The following is a 24,704-nucleotide window of genomic DNA, read 5'->3' as shown; positions in this document are numbered from 1 at the left end:
GGATGGAACAAGCACAGGTGGCTTCAGGTACTTGACCACCCTCTCAGCTTCTCATAAAGAATTTGTCTGAAGAAAAGGGAATGGATCCCCAAGCTTTTCTCTGCTGTTTCCAGAACCACACTGCCTCCCTGTCCCCACTGAAAAAAAGGTGATGTAGTGTAATGTAATATCAAATAAAACTACACACAATATATGCAGTCAGGACTTGGCAGGCTGCAACCTGTGCCAAGTCTGTAAGAAGGCACTGACTCTGTATCTACTTGGACATTTTTAACTTGTCATGCTAATACAAGCCTTTTAAATTGGACAAGACCCTTAAACTCACCCCTTAATGCCTTCCTTCCCATTTTAAGTCAGCTCAAAAACAGAAGCTGAAGCATGCTTTCAGCTGAGGTAGGGATGCCTGCACGTACAGGAAGGCAGCACCAAGTTCCCATCATCAGGGAGTGTTCTGGGTTGATAACTTTAGACTGCAGAAAAAGCCAGAAAGAAAATGGTCTGGAGGGAAGCAGATGGATGCATCCCGGGCACGGTGTTCCCATCACTCATTACATTAAGCTGGACAGCAATACCGCAACAGAAACACCGTTTTTCCTCCAAAACGCCAAGCTGTTTGAGGCATGATTAAACACTCGCTGAGGTTAGAATGCATGAGAGCAGGAGCTGCCATCGTGAGCCCCTCAGCTGAGCTCTAGAAGCCTGGAAACACCAACTACAGTGGCAGACTACTGCAAAAAACAATTCTCCCTTTGCTGGTCACCAGTGTTTTTTCTTTTGATAACACACACTACTTTCAGGAAGTGTTTTCCTGTTTAGCTAGCAGATTTCTTAGAGAGTAATAAATTCCAATTTTCTTTATCTAAACAAATTCTACTTCAGTCTGCAGCAGCTTTACACACAGAATTAAATGTTTTGGCTCAGTTACTACCTGGGAGAAGGAAGCTCCAGTGGTGCCATCAAGCCATATCTGTCTGAATTTTTCATTAGCGGTGGTGTACGACGAAGGCTTGAAAGGCTTCCTACTTCTAATTTCATAATCTGTTGGTTTTGAGCAGTGCTCTTTCTTCCTTTGGAGTTCATACATACAGATCTTACACAGCGAGATTCATACTGGCAAAGTACAATATCAAACCTTTGCTGTTGTCCAGCATCAGTGACTTTTTCCCACATTTTTGTGGCTGAAGAGCAGACACCCACATAAGGTCACCTGTGACACTCCTGCAGAAGCATCAGCTTCTCCCCTCATTAAAAACAATACATGTTAATAAAAAGTAGGTCTTACAGGTAGAAATGAGCCAATCCCTCTCCACATCTTGGGAATTTAAGCAGTCTCTATTCTAAGGCATCGTCCCTGTGCTGGTGGATAGCATCAAAGTAAGGATCGGGGAATTGAATAGGAAAGGGGACACACCAAATGCTCTAAGAGTATCCTGAGCCTGATGCTCCACCAGAATCACTGTCCCTCTACCACAGAAACAATAAGTAGCTCTCACAAAGCAAGCCTAAACTGCCAAACCTACTGGAATTTTGGTAGCTGTTTCCATTAAAAGATACCATCTTTTAGTAAGTTACGTATTTTCATGTCCAGTGAATGCAGTGCATCTTGTTACATCAATTTCAATTTTACCTGTTTCAGTTTAGGCCCAGCTTTTCTGCAAGTTCCCTGTTTACATACTGGAACATTTCAGGCTGGAAAAGCTGAGGCTGTTGAGCCTGGAGAAGGTTTCAAGGACACCTCACAGCAACATTCCAGTAACTGAAGGGGGCCTACAGGGAGGCCAGAGAGGGACTCTTCGACAGGAACTGCAGTGATGAGGGGAAATGGGTACCAACTGAAAGAAGGGAGGTTTATGTTAGATATTGTGAAGAAATTCTTTCCTGTGAGGGTGGTGAGACACTGGCACAGGATACCCAGGGATGCTGTGGATGCCCCAACTCTGGCAGGGTTCAAAGCCAAGTTGGATAAGGCCTTGAGCAACCTGGGAGGTCTAATGGGAGGCGTCCTTGCCCATGGCAGGGGATTTGGACTAGATGATCTTTAAGGGCCTTTCCAGTCCCTAACATTGTCTGATTCTATCATTAAAAAGCCACACATAGCCTTTCTGGGGAAAATTAAGAGTGGAAATGTGGGCAGCTTGGGAATGTAAGCTTGAGAATGGCTCATATTTCTGTTTACTGCTTGGCAAGAGGTATCCCCTATGGAGATCAATGTGTCCAGACTGCTTACTACCTGGAGAGAATATTAGACTTTTCCAACTGGAAAAGGGGTTTTTAATTCCAGAGGTAACCTAACACTCAACCATCTCTACAAAGCCCAGAAGTCTCTGCCCTGCTGACATTCATTTTTAATAACATGGGGGTATTTCAGGGAGTGCTGATAATGTGACAGTTATCAAAGGGCAAGTGAAATGACTGGGTAATTACAGGGCATTCACCTGACATCAAGCCCAAGTAAAAATGGAAAGATGGTATCTAACTAAAGTGATCATGAATCAAAGGGATAAGAATAAATACAATGATTTTCTAGAAAATTGGCTATATCACACAAAGCTGATCTCATTCTCTGACAGGATTACACATTTGATTGATAAGGTAATAGATTTTCAACAGCATGTGACAAAATACTTCAGTTTTTGGAACAGTATTCAGACAGCAAATATTAAATGGGCTAAGAAAAGGCAGATTAATTGAGGAATATCTCATGTGCTCAAGTAATTCTCAATTTGGTACTATCAGAGTGATTCTAATGGGGGAATCCTCTTCTCCTGAAGTTCTTGAAGGAAAATGTTGACATAAATCACTACTCACAGACCTGGGGAAAAGGAGATTAGCCATGGGAAAGATAATGAGACCTAACAAGTCGTACATATGGTGCTGGCTGGGACCCATAAAACTTCTTTTCACAAAGCTAAGCAGGACCTCAGAGAGGTGAATGGGGAACACTGAGGATGGAGAAGTGCATCATGGAAAGCTGCAAGTCTGAGAAGAGACAAACAACAAGAGTTCCCAGCCCAATTTCATGGTGTAAAAGGCCTAAATTGATCTCTAGATGTGCAAAAAGGGGGACAGGGAATAGGAATCAGTGATTTTTGCCTCTATAAATGGCACTGGTGGGACCTACACTGGAATACCATATCAATTTCCTCTGTGAACAAATGTTTTAGAAGATGTTGAAAAATTGACCTACTGCAGAATAAAGCCACAAAATTGACTTAAAGACTGCAGAAAATGCAGTGAGAGCCATAAAGAACTTGTTCTTCAGCAAAAAGAAGATGGAGAGGCTACTTGATCACAGTGCATTAGTGTCTTGATGGTGGAGGGGAAACAGGTATGAATAGTCTAAAACACCAAGAGACGACAAGAAGCAGAGCCTGGAAGTTGAAGCTGGACCAAAACAAATGAGGAACGAGGCACATGTTTCTACCCACAAGTTTTAACTACTCCATGAAAAGTTCAGAGAGCAGGGCAGATGTACTCTGCAGACTAAATGCCTTCCCCAAAAACACTGTTAAGCCATTCAGATGTCAGCAGGCCCTCAGCATGCAGGAGATTAAACCATACGTGCCACAGCATCCAATTCAACAAACCAGTGTTTTCTGCTGGCACTATTCCCCATGAATAAACCCGAATTTTTGTAACAAATTGCTGAACATTTAAATCATCATTAGATGTCAGCTCATTTCCATTTCCAGAATTTATTCTCATGCATTGACAAGATTAACAGTGTAAAATTTATGCTCAGCTTGTGCTTTCGTGGCTGTCCTCTGAATCTTGCAAAGGAAGCTTTTTATTTTTAAAAAAAGCTTTTTTCCTGCTGGACTCACTTTAGATTTTAGAGCAAGACTCTGAAGTAGCCCAACGCCAGTATAAAGGTGAGACATTAAATTTATACCAGTTAAATTTCCAGTGCTTCGAAAAATGTAGTCTTACATGCTTTTTTATTTACGATACTTCAAATGTCAACAGAAAACATTTTATTACTAAACTGATGTTAGCAGTCACATACAACATGCGACTATCCATGTTACGTTTCCTTTATTGCACTAAACCTTTTGTAATGTCACAGAGAATACAGTGGGCATCAGAATTGTGGTCATTAGAAACCTGAAACATATTAGCAATTTGTCCTTCCCTATCACCAAAATCAGGTATCACTGTTCTTCAGGACAGTCTCCACACAGAAGGGATTCTACAAGGTGTAACAAAGTCAGCAGGAGAATGCCAGATCTTTACAACAAAACTGTAGCTGGGGCTTTGGAGAATTTAGGTTATTTGCTAAAACTTTTTTTTTCTTTTTTTTCCCCTTCTACAGCAGAAAGATTCCTTTTCTTAGAAAACTAACCGAGTCCAAATTTAACATATTTGCTAGGATGAATTAATCCTCTATATTCTGTTTCACTCCCTTTGATGAATAAATACTTCAAAGGGAGTCCTTTTGAAACTTAAGTCTTTCCTTCCTCCCAGTGCAGAGTCCCAAAGTGGACACCTTCTACAAATTCCTCCTTTCACGTAGACACAGTCAAGCATTTCTGGGTTATGGCACAAATCAGATTTTACATCAATGCAGAAGGATTTTCTCATGTCCACAACAAAACCAGGATAACAGAATGGTGCGAGCACTCCCAGCAGCCACCCAGACTGAGGAACCTCTACGTTTCTCACACATGCTCTGCCAAAATCCAGACTGCTGTAGGGCAGAAGCAAACCCAGCAAACCAGGAGCCCAGCACAACAGAACCAACCCCCCACCTCATCTGCTGGCCAACACATCCTGGGGGCTGCATCACTGACACCCCAAATGTGGAGCTTGAACCACCTCTGCCCCCAGCCTGCCCCACCCCTATAACTGGCTGTGAGGAGCCTTTGAACACCACATCACCTTTTGCACCTCAGTCTTGAAAGCAGCATTATTCCACATCAGCTTTCCAGAACAGCCAATCTCAATGCAAATGGCCAGGTTCACACTAACATTCCACAAAAGTGATGAATCCATTTCACATCTTAGCTGCTTATCATACTTTTAAAGGGAAAGGATTTTTCCTGATATAAAAGTAAGGCTCAGTATAGAGTAACTTAAATGCAATTCTATAATAAACGGAATTTCATACTAGTCACAACCATCTACTGGCAGTGGGTTCAACCAAAATATACTTCCTATGCAAATGATCGCACTGGAAAAAAATTACTCACCTAGAAATGGAATGAGGCTGAATTAATTAGTGTTAAAGTTTATAATCCCTCATTTTTACATAATAGTTACATGACCACAAGTGAAGCATAAAAGGAGAAGGGAAAAAAATGAAGTGTTTGGCTTCATTAATCAGTTCATAAGTTTACTGATTTAGCTTGCAGAATTTATTCACATGCAGTGCTGGCTTAAAACCTCACATATTACAAGTCCAAATCCTACACAAGATACAGAAGAAAAGGATCTAATTTTTAATTTATTTAAATAAATTACCTGAAGAGCTTAAGGAGGAAACAGAGAATGTGCAGCACTGCAAATTTAAGGAAATACGGGAAATTGGATTTTGAAACTACATTCAAGGCAGAAATCAACAGCAGAAGGAAGCAGCATTAAGCAGGGAACACTTGACAAATATGAGTGTTGCACAAGCATCTAACTAAGGCTTTAGAAATACCCACCCTAACTATTTCTTACTAAATCACGCTTTTGAAGTACCACTCAAAATTCACTAAGTATCTTTACAAGAATCCTTTTGTCAGTTCCCAAATACTTTGTCTCTTTCAGCTGGTCTTTTTTACATCCACTGTCAGAAATCTATTCTTTTAACATGGCCATCCCACTCCTGAAAGATAATGAGAGACACAAGACCTGACACTCTACTCACTTTATTCAAACTGCAAACCCAAGTGTGGTGATGATACCTGCAAAGTCATTCAGGTCAAAACACACCTGCCCATGCTGAGCCCAGGCTCTCACCAATCAACCTCATTATTATACAAGAGGTAATAAATTTCATATCTAATTGTGCTCTCGAAGCTGCATATAAAAGTGGAATTGGTGTCAGACACAAAGTTAAGTTACTACTACCCCCTTCCTCAACTATTCTTTTGCCCAGGAGCCCTACAGTTTAAGGTACACAGAAAGGAAAAGAGGGAAATGTCCAGGGGTGTTCCATATCCTACAACTCAAGAGTTCATCTATTAAAAAAAAAAAAAAAAAAACAAACAACCCAAAGTTGTAAGAACAACTTTGCTAAATATAATAAACAGAAAGGAAAGAGTCTTTTCTTTTAAAAGCCCTCTAATTAGAAGCCATTTCTCTAATGGACAAACATTGAAAGCAGAAGTTGGACCAAACTGCTCAAAATAACTAATCTTGCAAAAAAGCAAGATCCCAAAGTGTCACATATAAACTGCAAAACCAGGGAGGTCTAGTAAGGAAAAGACTGTTATCAGCCAGGAGGCAGCATTTCTTTTAAATACATTTTTGAAGGAGCTAAGGCTGTGTTTTCTTGTCATCTTTATTCAAGTATTTCACAGCAGTTATATTACAAATTACAGTAAAATGTTCAAAATTTCCAGAAGTTCAAAAAAATTAAATAACTTACTTCAAACTAACGTAAAATGAAGTCAAAATGCAAAACATCAATTTAAACACAATTCTGAATAAAACTATAGAATCCAAAATATACCATAGCTGATGAAGGAAGTCTACTTAATCCACAAAGTAGACACACGTTAATGAATCCAAACAGGACGTCCCAATGTCTAAATAACCCAATGTACAAGATACAAAAGATGCAAGTATAAGCCCAAATTCAAGCTTATGTTGTGATTACAAAATAAAACAAAAACAAAAGACTATCAGCTGCAGGATCTGCCATTCAGGAGACTGAAGGTAAAACCAGCGCTGACTCACCAACTTAATTTAAAAAAAAAAAAAAAAGGGAAGACACGGTATTACAAAACCCAGTAATCCTATAAATACATTGGCATATGAGGAAATCAAGTAACAATACAGAGGACACAAAACAAAACAAAGAAAAATAATCACAGGTGAGATTCAAGCTTGCAAATACAATTAACTCCAGAGCCATCCCCCAAGAGCACCTCTATCACTCCCAAACAGCCCCGTCCCAAACCCCCAGGGAAACCTCCTCCTCCTGGTTGGCCACATTCCACAGAGTCCAGCACAAGGACTCACACAGGAGTTTATTTGCAATTTTCACAACAAGAAACAAGGAAGAGAGGTCAATTTGTACAAACTCTTGCCAGTGCTATGTGGCAAAAAAATTAAAAACATACAAAGAGTAAACAAGTTTAGACCACATGGATAGATTAACAGTTTTTTTAACTCTATAACCACCAGACATCTGTAAAGGAAAACAAAAACTGAAGTGTGGTTATTTGGGCTAAGAAGGTGAGTATATCATTTTAGGTAAGCTGTCCACTAGAACATCTTATTTTAGCTACGTTTCTCTAAAACAACATGGCAGCCACCAATTAGTAAAGTTGCCTCTTAATGATTTTTCCCAATCAACAACTGACAGTAAAAATTTTCCTTTAGAAACCTGACCTTTTAGAACCTTTTTTTAATGCTAGGCATTAGCTTAAACTTGCTTTTTACACTCACTGGTGACTAAAATTCTCAACTGTTTTAGTTTATATAAATTTATTATCTTCTTAAAAATGAATGCAGTTCTATCTTCCACAAGTGCTGCTGTTACTTGAACAAAAACTTCTTTGAGTAAGTGAAACTGGAATAAATATTTTTAAAAAATTCTGCAGCAAGAACCTGAGACTTGCAAAAAACCCTTTTATCAGAAACTTGCTACAAAAAATCTGCTACATTTCATTTAATCAAATCTTAAAGTTTGTAACAATTTCCATCAAAATACAAAATGCTGTTAATGTACCAGACACATAAATATCTCAAACAGGTATGAGGCTAATAAATACTAAATGAAACATGGAAAAAAATCCCATAATCAAATCTGAGATCAAAGAATCTCATTTAAAATGTGTTTTCTGCTTGTTTTTGTTGTTTTTAATCGCACTTTCCCACCTAAAAAATACAGTGTTTCTGCATGGGTTGCATTTAGGTGTAACTAGATGTACATGAATGCTTAAAACCTTTTTCTGCCATTATCTATGAAGAAAAACAGTTGCATCCAGGGGAGAAAAAGATCTAAGATCAACTGATGTTTAACCATAATGGACAAAGCACTTTGGATTACTGCAGTAGCCCAAGGCCCACGTTTTCTCTCTCTGCAGCACTACCCTGGGATGAGCCGTAGAGGTGGAGACAAGTCCCTAAGCCTGGGTTTGTACACGGGAGCAGCGTGATTACAGTCCTCCATAAACACTGTTGGTAACTAAAATACAAAAAGCTGAGGTAGCTCAGTATCTCTGCAGTAGTCTGCTTTCTCTGTTTAAAAACTAATCACACTGCGTTGCATATTTCTGGACAGACACTTCTGCAGCTGTGTAGGGACAGTCACAATGAATGGTTCACGATGGGAACACCAGCCAACTGCTCTAGAACGGGTGTGAAATAAACCAGCCCAGGTAATGTTCTGATACCGAGCTTGTGATAAAACATGAAAACTGTCTAGACTGTTCTCTCCAGTTGCCAGAAAGGAAAGGTGGTGTACTACACGATTCTGACCCAGAGAACTCTTAGAAAAGATGGATTCAAAAGGCTCTCCTCCAATCCTCCCCATAGTAACAATGCTTTGCACAGAACGACTTGTGAAACCTAAGAGAAGTTTTATTTTCAACTGAGGTTGGGCTCCAGGACTTTGACCAACTATAGTGTCTTCTTGCCTGCACTGCACAGTCCAAGCTCTATTACAAACACAGACCTTCCCAATGAAACCTGCCAGTAACAACCTTGCTTTCCTCAGAGAACTTGCACTGGAAAACAAGGACATGTTGGGAAAATGCTTCATTTTTAGCAACACAGAAGAGTTTCACTGTGTAACTTGTTTCTAAAACAAATATATATAACAATGAAAAAGGAAATTCACCATTTTGGTAAAGTATGTGGCTTTTTCAGTGTGTCTTAGTTTAGTTCTGTAGAGTAAGACAGGCATTATAGAACCATAATACTGGTTGCCATCCAATGAAGAGAATACAATTCATCCTTTTGGAGATCTTCATTCTGCAGACAGCTTTCTAACATTGCCATTTGCTATAATCCAAACAAATCGCTTAGCCTTATCTTTCTCAATTGACTAAAAGGCACATTAAAGGCAGTTCTAGAGAGCCTCATCTTCAAATTACTGTACATCCAGTTACTCAAGATTCCTACCACAATGCATCACTGCCTTCTTTAGGACAGATTTTTTTGTCCATAACCCCAGAGAAGAGAAAAATTGGAAAAAAAAAATAAAAAAGGTTGCCTGTTTAAAAATATTCAACTTAGATCTGCTCTTTCCAGTCCTCTTGTATGTGTTGGTCTTCACTTTGCCTGAAGTTTCCCCAAAGATAATGCATGTAGAGTGAACAAGAGCAGGAATGAGAACAGTTTCTGTAGCACCAAAAATCTCCAAGCTGTGGCATTGTATTCTTTATTTATATCAGATACAACTATATGAAGTTCCGTTTGGTTCTTGTAGGCTGGTTGGTTTCAGGTACCTGAGACAATAGCACCAAATTCAACAGAAACAAAAAGAGAGAGCACTTAAGACCAAGGCTCTGCACATACTTGGTGCAAATGGAAACTGAATGGCTCAGAGGACTGCTCTCCCATGAGCAGTTTGAGAGGATAAACCCACCCATCTTGACGAGTTCACAGGAATGTTTCAAACACATGAACTGTTCTTTCCATCTCCTGCAAGAGACACAGACCATTAACTGTTCATAAATATAGAGAGACAGAAAAAGAGTTACTTTATGTAGTGGTACTTACTGTGATACTTTTTTTAATCTGAACAAATAAATATATGAAAACAGACGTTTCTGTTTATTAGCTGCTATCTGCTAGCGAAATACGATAAAAGAGGGAACTCATTAAAGAAGTATTAATGCAGAAGAGCACTCTACTATGACAGTCCATGAGAAAATCAAGGTTTATTAGGGTCACTTATATAATTAATGTGCTCAATATGTATTAGGAAAGCATTGCAGTGGCACACTGCATGAGTTCAAGTCTTAACTGCACAATTATGCTGTTGGTGACCCAGCTGTAACCACATGTCTGCACAGTTTGGATAATCGAAGTAAAGACTGGTCTCTACACACTCCTGCTGGACAAATGCCTTTTTAACCTACCTAACATCTTGCACAGACTCTCAACACATTTTTAGGTGAATATGGCAGGGAATAGCATGAAAAACATTTGACAAGTATTCTGCAGAACCCCCCACTATGGCTTTTCCAGGTTTTGTTGTAAATTATTCATGGAGAAAAATACTTAGTGCTCAGTGATCCAACTGGAAAGTAGCAATGTTGTCCTTTTCTCAGCAGGGCTGGTTATCAGCTGAATCAACAAGCTGCTCCAAACCCCTCTACAGTTAGAACAGAGATAATGGGGGGGAATGCACACCCAGAGCTGGCATCAGCCTGTGCCAATGGTGAAATCACCAATTTGCTGTTCCTGTACAGGAGGCCTTGGAAGGCAAACACTTCAGTGACAAAGGATGATGGCTAGGCAGACACCTGGCTTCCACCATGATGCACTGACCTTCTCCAGGCTGTACTTACAGATCAAGAGAGAGTGTTCACGCTCCTGAGGCCCTGTATGAAACTCAGAATCTGCAAACTGCATGGAGCAGAGGGGGGTAATTGGTTTTGGCCTAGTTACACCAACACAATTCAGGGCAACTGCAGCAATGCCGGGTCAGGCTGCCTTTGAAACCACCACTTTACATCCACTGTTAGCCATGCCACAAACATGGAAACTGCTTCTACTCCATTTTACTCTGCTAGCATGTGCTTTTCATGCTGCTGTACTCTCTCCTCTTTTTCCTCCCTTCTTTAGGGTGAAATTCTTAAACCTCTTCCGCTGAAGGCATTCTTAGAAACAACTGCCAGTTTCTAAGTTATTACATTAAGCTTTTTTCTTTTTATAGATGCCTTCTTCAAAGTCTATTAAAGGTTTTGCCTGCTAGTAGAACAATAAATTGACAGATTAACAGTTTCTGAAAAGCCTATCTCACAATATTCAGATAAAGAATAAAAGAAGCTGTACAACATCACCTCTATAAGTTGTGATTTGTCATAGTCTTTACGATGTCTGTAGATGCATTGACTGAGGAGTGAATACAATCTCTCCAGCTGGTCAACAGTCAGGTTGTCACTTTTCTTAACCACTAAATCAAGCAGTTTCTGTGGGAACAACAAAAGGTGAAGTTAAGAGGGTTTCTAGAATCTTTTTTTGACCTTTTTTTATGGACAAATCTGAAATGCAATGTCTTTCTTAAACCCTCCTTTGAAGGGATACGTACAAATGAAATTAACCACACCTAGGTATCAGCAAGGCCACTGCTTCAATATTTATACAAAAAGGACTTGATGTCTCTTTTCACTTCTCCACTTATACCCACACTTCTCTTCTTGTATTATGATTCTTTTACTCAGTATAGCTGGGGCAGTGGTTGTTATTTTGGAATACTACTTCGTCCTATTTCATCTTGGTCAGTCATTACAACAAAGCAAACCTGAAAAACTGCTTTGATGGCTAAAGCATATGGTTTTAACAAATAGAAGTGCAGGGAAAAAAAAACTACCACCATATGAAAACATTTGGACTCCCACAAATGTCGATAAATGGAACAAAAAAAGAGAAGGAGGTAGAAGGAGGATACACCACCATGTAAAATTTCTTATAACAAAGGTAAAAGTATTTTACATAGTAGCAAAGAGTGACATTTAAGATTTTTTTTCTCCTGTCATAACAATTCTATGGTTTCCAGAGAGATTATCATCTGTACTCCACAGATAATGGGGTCTAAATTTCACAGGTCACAGTAGGTCAAGCTAGTTTTTACAACATAAGACAGCAAATTTTGTTGCAACTTTGCTTAAAAAAACCTAAAAATTTATCAGCAGTCTATAATGCCAAAATATCAACACAAATTCCCATCTGCTTTCCAAGCCACTAACTTTTCTCCACCAAGTATACCTACACAGGAAAAGATGATGTTCACTCCCAACTACCAGACACCCAGCAGTTTCTCAGTACCTGGCACAGCCAATTAACACACGTGAGTACCCGCAAAAATGACAATTAAAGGGTGGACTGCGGTGTCATTTACTTTATTATAAGGGTAGTAATGATGGGACAGTAGGGATTCTGTAGTTTTATTAACTTTTCATCCAAAAAACACAGATCAACAAATCATTTCCCAAAGTCACTGCCATGATAATACTTCTTTGCAGTCAAAGCTAAAGGAAATGTTGCTTCAGAACACAGAAAGGAAGCTTTTTTCATGGAGTCTGTTAATAGTTCCATTTATTTTTTCACTTCTGTTACCTTTAGTCTGTCATGGTCAACAACCACAGAGGGTAAGGGATCTGAAGGCTCCTCTGGAACCTGCTCCAAACTCGTGGGCTTTGACTGCTCCACAGCAACTTTTCGCGTTCTCTTGCTTTTGAACGAACCTGTAATTTGAAAAACAATTATCAGCACTGTCAGTCCCACAAAATGCAGCCTATTTCTCCACTTCAGTTTGATTTTGCTTGTTTAATTAGTTAGTTAGTTTAGTTGGGTTGTTCTGAATCAAGCAAGATTTTAGCAGTGCACATTATTCATCAGCTTTGCCGACTTCTGAATGTTTACAAACCCACAGTTCAGAAGACACACACAAAACTGACAATCTTTAAAACTCAACTCCAAAGTGGCAACTTTGAATGAAAACTGAATTCCACTAAGAGTTTTCTCTCTGTATCTTTCTATTCAACAACAACAAATTAAACTGCTTTAAAGACAAGTTCACACACTAAGCAAATGCTGAAATTCTTTCTGCTCAAGTGAAACAAATCTTCGTTTTTATCTTTAATGCATCCTATGTCTTCATCACCACAGTATTCCAACATCTGCTCTACTCTAAACCTCATACTTTTGTTACACATTTCTGTTTCATTCCACTTTTGAATTTAAGCTATTCACCAATCCTGTTGCAAAGAACAAATTATTTTCCTATCTCCTTATACTCTCCCTACATTCATTCACTATTCTTCTCCTCAATTGTTTAAAATGCCTTTTCTTCTGAGGATCCCTGCTATTACAACTATCCTAAAGCATACAAAATTCACCTACCAAGTTCAGAAATATAAAAGCTCTTGGCACATCATGCCCTTCTTGTGATATTCCTAGGACCTTTCTTGTATTACTCTCCTTACTCTTAGAGAAAATATGTATGTACAAACCCAGCCAACATGTACACAGTAATCTTCTCATAATTCAGATCTTTCATTAAAGCTCATTTACTTTGTAAATCTCAGCACTAACTTTTGAAGTAAAGATTTCATTATTTTAGATAATTCTGAAAGCTCATTAAAAAGGCAATCATGCACAAGTCTTCTATTTCTGTTTCCTGAGGAAACTATCTCTCTTGTCTTCAAAGGACATGGCCCCTTCTTTTATACACCACCAGGGTTTTCCTTCTCCTTCTCTTATCTTTTCCCTGCACTGTTATTGTGTTCACTGTGACTCCAAAGCTAGATACCTTCTCCAACAGATAAACAACAATCTGGCTTTTGCTATGCATTAAACTGTTTCAACTTTTGCTATGAGCAAGTTTTTTAAAGAATAAATTCTTTATTTCTATTCTTTTTTATCCAATGTCAATGATATTATTATCATATTCTCTAACAAAACAAGTCAATATTTATCATGTAGATCAAAGTATAAATCAGACAGAATATACTGACCAAAAGATGTGTTATATTTATCACTATTTATAATACGTTTAAATATTTAATTATTGTTTTAATGTTATCTCAGTATTTCCCACAAAGCTGACAGATATGAACAGAGTAGTGTTAGTATGGAGATACAATTTCTTGCCTAAGATAAAAAACAGCAAATCAAGATTGCACTTCTGATTTTTCTATGTGGAATTAAATGCTGTAAGCATACTAAGAGTTTCAAATAAATGGTCAGCAATTAATAAAATATCACTATATAATAATTGTAACATAAGATATTACACTGAAAAATACACACATTAACTTGGACACTGAGATAAAGACAGAAACATGGAAAACAAGCTATACCTTCTTTATCTGCTTCAGCATCTTTAGTTTCAGTGTCTGTGCTCTGTAGTGTTTTCTCATTATTGCTGCAATGTGGTAACTCAGCTTGCACCAGATCTGTTCCTTGACTTTCGCTGGAAGCTCCCATTTTCTCCTTTGGCTGATCTTCAGATAAAGATTTTTGCTTGTTACTAGACCCATCCCTGTTGTCAGAGGGTGAAACAACATCAAGTGATTCTACTTTACCATTGTGACAGGCTGAAACAGGTACACCTTCAGAGCCGTGTACAGATGTCTCTCCATTCACACAGTCCCCTTTCAATGTAGAGTCCTTCCTTAATTCCTTTTCAGCACCCAGGATAATGCTGTCAGTTATTACCAGGGATTCATTTGAGCTCTCTTCTTCTGTGGATGCAAAATTGTTTTCCTTTCCTGATGTTCCATTGTTAAGCCTCTGCTCTGCATCTATATCCATAATATCACAAGAGGATTCATCATTTGTCATAGAGAGGTCTCCTGTTTCCTCTCCATTCTCCTCAATGCAGTCAGTGCTGATCTCTAGCTCTCCATTTTCCAGCAATTTACTGTCCTCACCATGATTTTCATCATCAGCAAACTTCGCATCATCTTCATCTTTCTTTAAATTATTGACTTTCCTCTTCTTAATAATGCCTTTGCCCCACTGAGAGCGCCGTCTTGATTTTCTCCTTATTCGAACTGAAAACAAACACACAAACACTTTCAGATGCACAGGTACCTCTCAGTAAAGAGACCAAGAGTATGGATATAAGAATATGGTGCTGTGTGAGGCAATCAAGTAAAAATAGGGTGTCTGTCGATTTGAATGTGAGAAAATTAGAGGTAACAAGGAATTTCAGACATATAAGGAGTGGATGCTCAGCCATCCACTCACTTCCTAAACTATGGAAACAAGAAATTCCTACTTAGAACAGCTCAGTAACCATGTAGTAATTTGAGTAACACATCCATCCGGGTAATGCAGACTCTAAACACAGTTATTCTCCTTTTCCCTTTTTAGCTCCTTGGTGATTTGAAATGATTATACAATAAAACAAATGAAAGTGCAATCAATGGATTCATAGAATAATTCAGGTTGGAAGGGACATGAGGAAGCCTCTAATCCAACTTATTACTCCAACCAGAGGCAGATGTGAGGGTCATGTTGTGCTACTCAAAGTCACATACACACGTGATCCTTTCTTCATTATTTCTCCATGAAATTTTACTTTTTCTTTTTTCTCAGTTATATTCTCTGTGCCTTTGAAAAATTACATAAGAAACTATTTTTCAGAAAGGCCATTTTAATTTATTATCCTATCTGCAGTAAGATACAACTAAGGTACAACTAAGATACAACTTTGGGACACATTTGTAATTTGATGAGCAGAATGCAGAAGGAAGACCATTCAAACTTAATGCTATTGTCAACCTCCTTTTCAAAAGCACTAACTAGACACAGCTCAGAAGACCCTGGAAGGAAGACACTGGGAAAAAGTGAAGCTTCTACATTAAACTACTATAAATGAAAATCACAGCCAGTAACCAAAGATTGACAAATTTCCTTACATTTCAAAGTGAACTCTTATGCTGAGCACCTACATAATGTTCTTTATGTTTTTAAGTTGCTTTGATTTATGGGGTATTAAGTCCTATGCTGTGTCTGCCAACCACACACTGAGTTACAAAGATCTTGCTTTGAAGATACAAGCACTGTGCAGGTACAAGTGCTGAGAATTAATTCACAGCCACTCAGAAGCACAGTTGTACTTCAGAACTTCTCCCCATGAGTGCTGTATGTAAGCAGGTAGTTTAACAACTACATTAGGAGTAAATCTTAACCTTTTAGCTTTAAAGCTATCTAAAGATATAATCACACTGCCATAAAAACAGTCTCACTTGGAATGTGTATTTATTGTTAGGAATAATCTTTATGGAGAACTGCAAGATTTGAGGGGGGGGAAATCCCCTTTCTCCAGCTGTATTCAAGATCTCATAGTGACTTCTACACTGAGTGTCACTTTTTTACTGATGATGAACTACAACCTACTCACATAACTTTTTGGGAGTTCATGTATCTTTTCCCTAGATTGTGCAAGAGATTTCCATTAATCACTGAAGCAGCAAATCTGAAACTAAACAGGGAAATGTAAACTTACATACAAAAATAAAAATAATACTCTATTAGGCAACGGATTGAGCCTCAGTGCAACTCCAAAGAGAGGTAAACAAAACACTGAAAGAGAGTAGAAGTCTTTTAAAAGAAATCTAGTATATCCTAAATGCATAAATAAATAAGTTAAAATAAAGATACACTGATTTTTGGCTGTTTAGGCAGACTTTCCTGTAATTCAGATAGATATATCAGATACATTGCGAAGTATATTTGACATCTTTTACACCAGTGAAATGTGTTTCAAATATTTACTGGTGCATCCCTTCTGTCCACACTGTGAATTCCACTGGGGATGAGAATGCATAATTTGCCTAAACGCAAAAGTGCATTCCTAAAATTCTTAGGTGTGAAAGAAATCACTTTAAAGAAATATGGAATTAATTCTTGTATTACCTATCTCATTATATTTCAAGTCTTTCCCAAGTGAGAGTCAGCAAGTCCAGCTCACTCAGTGTCTCATGCAGTATTTTTGAACAAACTTTTGGCATGTTGTTTTTTACTGCTGTTTTAATTAGGACAAAGCAACAACAAAAAGTGTGGCAGCTATGTTTTCTGGGATGAGAGAGGAAATTCTAGTTCCAAATCCTTAGCAACTAAAAGATTGTTACATAGATTCTTCTTTGACAGAGAGTCAAGCGTCTAAATGAGTGAAAAGTTGGGCAAGGAATACAACATTTAAAAAGAAAAGACACCACCAGTCTTTCTGTCCTGCTTAATTCCCCCCTTAACAGTTAAGTTAAGGGAGTGGTACAAGTAGGAAGTGTTTAACAGACCAGACATCCACATGGCAAATTGTAGACACTGACACCAGACTTCATCACCTCTATTGATCCCCTTTATATTTACTGGAAATAAAAAGGCGCTACTGCAAGAGTATCATGGATCTGAGAAGCTGCCATATGAGGCAGAAAACTGATTCCTACAGGACAGTTGATGATGACTTTAAAAGGATGAAGGAGCTCCCACAGGTTAAAACTGATGCAAAGGGCCAGTGGGGAGGAACTAATGGGTTAACAGACAGATCCTAAAAAATAAACTGAACCTGGAATCCCATCCTCACTACTTTAATGTTTGTATTTTCGAAGATTGTAAAGTATCAAGAGCAGAATGCCAAGCTTTTTATTTTCTAGTCAGTATGATTCATGACACACTATCAGCTTCCTGTAGGTAAGAGAATGGGACAGCTATTTACAGAAGAAAAACTTTGAGTGAGTTTTTCAGAGTACATACAATTGCAATTTAAATCCTTAATACCTTTTCAATTGCTCCCTTTAAAAGTACTCATCAGAAATCTCCCCATTGATACCCAGTCTTTTGGCAGTATTTGTGCCAGAAGCAGTGGAAATACCACTGTCAGAAGAATCCCGTTTTGAAGAACTGAGTTTCTCTAACTCAAACTATTATAATAGCAATTATTCACACATGAATACATTCACTTGCCTTCTAAATTGGCCAACTATTCACTCTATAATCTTCACATAACCTCTACAGATTTGCCAAGAGATTTCAGTTCTAGCTTCTGTCTGGTTTGCTCTATTGTAAATCACTGAAAAGCATTTTTCATAACAATAAATATCTGTCTGACCACAAGCCACACCTAACATTTCACTCAGGTTCACATGAAGTTGGTATCAAAACTAAACTTCCCCTGCTCTTTTTTTCTAAGATGTACAACCTATGCAGACAGTATTTTTTAAGTGCTATGTAATACAATGCAATTAATCACTGAATACAAATTTACATTTTGTTAAGCAGTAGGTAAAGTTCCTCAATTCTTCCATTCCTGTGTTAATACAATTTCATTCATCTGAAAGACCAATAAACAATATAGACAGAATTTCCCCTAGGCATGATTAAAAAGAAATCTCATAGTTGTCCTTACTTCAGAAGAACTAGTCCTTTGGATGAAGTTAAGTAAAATGAAACCTGTAGCAGACTTTCAGAAATTCTGAATTCTTGCCCACTGACAGGTGCTGCTTGGAGATTCTCCAGTCAGATACACTAATGACAACATAAGTACCAACTCTGTCCAGAGCAGAGAACTGTTCTCGGCTATTAAGGAACAGTGATAGCAAAAAAAAAAAAAAAAAAAACCAACCCTAAAAACATCCTAAACAATACAAACCAAAACATTCAACTCCTTCCCACTTTCCCAAAGCATTTCTGCATGACCTAGAGGTGACCTTTCTGTTTACTATGACCTCAGGAAAAGATATCTCAAAAAAATAGTGAATGGTACAGAAACTGTGGAGCTGAGGTATGCAGTCACTGTTACTGTCCTCCAAATCCAGCAGTACAGCGACAGAACTGTAGACTACAGAGAAATAAAATTAACAGTGGAAAAGAAAGCAGACATAATTAGATGATTCAAAGACTGTCAACTATTAACAAGCAAGTCTGCTTCCCTTAATGTGGAAGAACCCTAATAAGATGCAGCAGAGATCTTTCTCTTGAAATTTCTGTAGTTTGACTACTACAGTACCATGAGTGCAGCACAGTATTTGAGGCTAACAAGTTCACTTTATGCTGCAAAAAAGACCCTTCCATGCTTCCACACTGCTTAAAACCCATCAGAGAACGTGAATCCTCTGTCAGTAAATGATAAAACTGAAATCCATCAAACAGTAAATTCTCTGTTGTTACAGTATTTCATAAAGAATTCCTGGGGATTAAAACCCAAAGAAGATTCTCACAGCAAGCAAGATCACCATGGATCTAGATTTTCAGTCTGCAGTATCAAGAACCACTTAAAGCAATCCATGTGTTTCAAGATTTTCTTCCATGATCAAAACCTTCAACATCTTTCTGATGTCTTGTGGGTAAAGTAACTCAAAGCCTTGAGAAATCACTTATAACCAGCAACTTACACTCTTTTATACAGCATCCAGGATATCTATGTACCTGCCACAGTAATTTAGCTGCTTCCAGTAGCTCCACATTCCTTACCAAGAGGCACTAAATAGTCCACTTGAAATTCTCTGGAGTTTCTACTCACAATGTCCTAAACTGCAGTCAGAGATAAGCAGCAAGAAAGAACAGATCACAATGGCTTAAAAAGCAAAGTGAGGTGCCAGCTTCCACTAACAAAGCCATTTCTCCCTCCAAAGCCAGCTATAGCATTTCCACTGCCTCATTTGTGCCGGCACTACTGTTCCTGCAGCAAAACAGATAAGGGAACTAAATCCATCTGAAACATTAGGTTGCTGGGGTTTTTTCTGGGTTAGTTTTCAACATCTTTGGTTGAGCTTTCCAAGTCATGAATGCGCAGGGAACAAGGTGGGAATATGCCACCAGTGACAAGGCAAAACAGCCTCTTTAGCAGTGACCTGCAGTTTGACCAGCTTAAAGTGACTATAGAGCTAATCCTTAAAAGATGTAATTTTCTTCACCTAGATGGAGGGCACTTATGGCAGAGAACTGACAAACACATGAAAAGAACTGCATGCAACAACTTCACATATTTATGATCTTTATCACCTTATATAACAGTTATGTTTCGTAAATAAAACTTGAAGAACCTAGGCACCTCTAATCAACAAGGAGTCGTCAAGTTTCATAAGGAGGAGTTGAAGTAGGTACAAAACCAATCCTGGCTGCAGCATTTCCGTATTTTCTTCCCCAGTCAACTGCTTTTCCCTACCATCCCCAATAATGCCCTTCACTCAACCTCTTCCCAGTATTTCTCATGGAACTATCCCAGTCTCTGTTCCTCCCCACCTCAGCTGAACAGGACACACCCCCTCTGAGGTGTGCATGTCATGCCTGGTCAATACCATGTTCTACCTGCTCAACTACCATTTTCAATCTATCTCCTCTTCCTGCAGAAGACACGTCCATTTGTCCAGCTACCTATTTTCACAAAACCTGCAGGAATCTAATCTTTCAGCTCTCAACTCCTGTCAAATCTGTCTGAACTGTGCAAAATGGTTCAGAAGTTATTAGGGGAGCAGAGATGGACAAAGAGCACAGGTATGATTTTCTTGATAAGAAAATATCATTCAAGATAAAAATATCATTTACATGAAACCAGAGTAATTACATTAGTAAAATACATGGCAAGACAGTCACGCTAGAAAATTAAAGAGGCAAATGAAGTTAAAAGAGAAGGACAATCAGATTAATGTCATCTGTGGAAATAATTTTTAGACCTTCCACCTCTATGGACCTGCTTATTTCCCCTCTGCTGATTAGCTCTGCACAATAGCAGCTATACACATCCTTGGTACTTTCAGTTGGCTCTTAAGGACTACTGAATGACACTTTCCTACTGCAAGAGAGCCACAAACAAACACAAGAAAGAGTCATGGCTACTGGGTGGTTTCTTTTTCCAGAAAGCAAAATCTGAAGTTAATAAATGGGTAATAATCCCAAGAAAATCCACTACTTCTGCAGACAGACACTAAGTCTTAAAGTAATTTAAAGCAAAAGTTGCCACAGTTTTCAAAAGAGAGGAAGGAAGGGATCTATCTGGTCTGAAAACTGTTTTTATTACATTACTTGTGCATACCACTTAGAGGGAAAAAAAAACCCAAACTACTTCAGAAGATCTTTTTATCGTGTTTATAAGAAGGGTGATGATAATGCTTTCAAGAAACCTTAAGAGAGGCTGAGCCATCCTGCATCACTCAGTTATAAAGAAGAGAACAAGAGAATATAAAGAAGTCACTGATCAGGTAAATTGTAGAATCCACTTAGCCCTCTGTCAGAGAAAAAAGACACTTGATTAATTCAATAGGCAGGTATTTAATAGTGATGAAAGAAAATTTCTTTGTCACTAGATATCACTGAGTTCAAAAGTTTGATGGGATCCCAAAAAAGAACAGGCAGTCAAGATTTATTAGAACTCCCACAAATTCACTAAATTGCATTTTAAATTAGAAGAATTTAAAAGCCTATGGGGTTTAAAAGAACTGTTAACCAACCTGAAATCATCAGCTATGTTGGTATTTCCTTCAAAATCAGGCATGGAAAAAAGATTATTTCTCAAATGCTTGCAACTTTCTTTTAAAGCATCTGGTTGAAGGCAGTGTCATGCACAAGAGATCAAACCACTCCTACGCTACGCAGAACAAAATGACAAAGAGACAAAAGAGACAGTTGTCCCAGCTCTGAGTAAAGATATCCTCACATTCCAGAAAGTCTTTTTTTAATGGTGCTTATCAGGTAACGGTACTTGCCTCTATCTCCAGTTAGAATTAATCCAAGTCAAATCTGGAAAGCAGGAGGAGAAAACTAAACAGTAGCAAATACAGGATGAGAGACATAACACCAGCTACTAGGATTTTCATGGTAGCATCTGAATGACTGTAAATTTGCCAATATCCAATTTTTGAATCCAAACTCAGAACCAGACCAAAAGGAGAAAATAGTTCAAATTATCAAAACCATATGGCATCTGGTCTGTCATGTCCTTTGATAAGGCATTGCTACAGTCCCAGAAGCCTAAAGTACAGCAATCATTGACACCACTGTAACAGAAAGGTCAAAGAAGAGACACTAAACAGATGAAAATCAGACAAAGACCGAGAATAAAGCAGTTTCTGAGAAAGACTGTAAATGAAAGACCTTTTCTTTCTAAAAATCTTTTTTAAAAAGTACCCCAGACAAAACAAAAGCCCTTCCATGATAAACCAGAAACAATGTGTTCCACAGGACAGCAAAGATCACCATTTGGGGGTGAAAAAGAGCAAACCAAAAACCAATCAACCAAAAAAATTCAACACAAAAAGGCAAAGAAAATACTACTTATTTAGAAACAACGTTTACTGCTACAGTTTTTTCAATCCTTGCTTGGTATCCCTACAGCTCTTTCTAGAGAGACCACTAATCACTTAAATTACTGGGAAAAGTTAGCAGTGTGTTTACTTCATATTTCATAAAATGACTTTCATATAAAACTTACATTTTTAATAGTCTGCATAACACAAAGGATTTAAATTTTCTTTATTTGCTCCAAATGTCATTTTCACAGCTATGCTATTTATCATATGGCATAAAAAACATCTTCTCTATGAAGAAAACATAAAATCTGCAGTCTATCACTACAATATATTATCATTAAATGCTGCAAAAAACCGATAAGAATGCAAAGCCAAATCTTCCCCACAGAGTTTATTTATACGTAACTCTAAAGGAAGCAAGTGCAAGACAGTAAAATAGTATGTACCATGCCCCATCTACTGGCAAAATGGAGCACTTGGATGCAGTTTTATTGTACAGGATCCCAATGATTAAAGAGATGCTAATGCTTTCTGAGCCAGCATGTATCTAAACCACTTAATTAAGCAAACACACCAAACTGCACACTGCTGGTAGTTTCCTTTTCCACACAGCTCCATACAAAGGCAAAATAAGACTCCTCTCACTAGTGCCCAGTGACAAGAGGCAACGGGCACAGACTGAAGGACAAGACATTCAAAATTAAGAAAAATAATTTATTGTTTGTACTACAAGATGCTCCCCAGGCATGACACAGAGCCCCCATTCTTGGGGATGTCCAAATCACAACTGCACAAAGCCTTGAGCAATCAGCTCTGAGGGGTACCAGACTAGAAGATGTCCAGAGGTTCCCTCCAACCACTGTAATTTTGTGATTCTATAATCATAAAACTATTTCTATCAGACTTCCGACATCTGTCCCATTCCAAGTTCCCACCACTTTTCTCAAAATACACAGTAGATAATGGAAGTATTTTAAATTGTGGCAGAACTTCTCCAAATAGATTTTCAGCAACTTCTAGCAATTCAATACTTCTAAAACTCATCTGTACTGTGAGACACAATTCACACAGCTGTACCTTCAGCAAGGGAAATGGGAGTTGCAGATGAAATGTAACTCAGGAATGTGTATCACCATGCCTTCAAACAGAAAAATTACTTATGTGCCACATTTCCAACAGCCCATCTCATCTAATCAATTAACGAAGTATCTAAAATACATCAGAAAAATTAATCACAAAATAATAGGTAATTAAAAAACTGAATAAAGTTTTATGCAAAATATAAACAAACCTCAGAAAACAAACCAACACATAATAATCCAACTCTCACTCTCTATTGTACTAGCCCTGAGCAGGATCCTAAATTTGGCAAGGCTGCTGCACTGTCTGCAGTCCTCTCTGTTTTTAGAGAAGATACTTGACAATAATTTCTTTTAGAATTCTCAGGTTTGTCATCTAAATTAACCTTTTTGCAGCTCTTTTCTAAAATACCACAAAACAAAGCTCCTTAAAATAGTAGTAACTGATCAGGAAAATAATTTTATGATTGGTGATTTTTTTCCTTAGATTCCTCTAAGGGAAAACATTAATTCAAGTTCAAACAGCAGAAAACATGCAATTATTTTCAGAATCATTAAAAAGTATGCGTTTATCCTGTTTAATTAAAATACTTCAATATTTTTTCTTATTACTCTGATTGTGCAATACATTATAGTCTAAAAAAAATTATTTCATGACCATAAAAAAATTCCACTCTCCCTCTAAAATAATCCCTCTTCAGAAATCCCTTCTCCAAACTTACTTCTTCCATTTAAACAATCACAATCCACCGTTTCATTTTCTGCTATTTGAGCTCCCCACAATCTGCTCAGTTCTGCTCTCACCCTTCTCTAGCTTATCCTCCAAGTACCCTTTAAAGGCCGTTTCTCTTCCTCAATTCTAGTCTCTGCTGAACTGACCACATCAATCTTCGCGAGTGCCCATGTACTACTTGAATCCTTTCTGCAGATTTCTGATTGCTCATCAATTCCTGGTTCTCTCTCTTGATTACTAGATGCATCACATCCCTCCTGGATTAGTTACCTTTCCCAGACTCAGCCTTAAAAGGCAGATTTTCATTTGATCATAGACCCAAACACCACTAAGCCTCAAATTTTCTTGCCTTCCAAGCTAGATCACGAAAATACCAACAGGATCAGTGCCTTAACAGTAACTTTGTTGTTTGCACAGAGACACTGGCAATTTCCTACAGCTGATGGCTCGAGTTTCCAAACAACTGCTGCTGCCTCCACAACAGAGGGGAAGGGAGAGAGGTACCAGAGCTGCTTTGGATGCAAGTCACCAGCAAGGGCTGCTCTCCCCATTCCCAAGGGATGTCCAGCTTGGAGGTCCATAAACCCCACCGTCTGCTGCTCAGCATGCACAGCCAGAAAAGTGCTCTGCAGAGCAGCCAGAGGGAGAATCTCCATCCTGGACTTCACAGGAAATTAAAAAAAATTAATTGGGAATCCCTTCCCTACACTCTCTGTTTTGCACGAGCTGCCAAATGAATAAAGAACAGCTTGGATCCACATCATCAATTTATTATATAACAATTTATTCTAACCATAATTCTGTACGATT

General features: G+C 38.2%; 1 protein-coding gene across 6 annotated transcripts in view; it reads right to left on the bottom strand.

Moving 5' to 3' along the window:
• Positions 1–6,469: 6,469 nt before the first annotated feature.
• The window catches only part of ATAD2B (ATPase family AAA domain containing 2B), a 74,649-nt gene continuing 56,414 nt past the window's right edge, over positions 6,470–24,704 (bottom strand). For 3 of the 6 annotated variants that reach the window (XM_066314710.1, XM_066314712.1, XM_066314713.1), the window contains exons 25-28: positions 14,190–14,885; positions 12,445–12,572; positions 11,169–11,297; positions 6,470–9,801 (exon numbers count right to left, since the gene is read on the bottom strand). In XM_066314710.1, coding sequence (XP_066170807.1) covers positions 9,760–9,801; positions 11,169–11,297; positions 12,445–12,572; positions 14,190–14,885 — 995 coding nt within the window. In that variant the 3' untranslated portion in view covers positions 6,470–9,759. Of the gene's footprint in view, positions 9,802–9,856; positions 11,298–12,444; positions 12,573–14,189; positions 14,886–24,704 lie in introns of those variants that run through there. The other 3 variants (XM_066314711.1, XM_066314709.1, XM_066314708.1) reach the window with 3 other exon arrangements.

This window comes from Sylvia atricapilla, chromosome 3 (assembly GCF_009819655.1).
Source record: "Sylvia atricapilla isolate bSylAtr1 chromosome 3, bSylAtr1.pri, whole genome shotgun sequence".
Lineage (NCBI taxonomy): Eukaryota > Metazoa > Chordata > Aves > Passeriformes > Sylviidae > Sylvia > Sylvia atricapilla.
The sequence above is the reverse complement of the archived record's forward strand: the minus strand, read 5'-3'. Positions and strand labels throughout refer to the sequence as shown.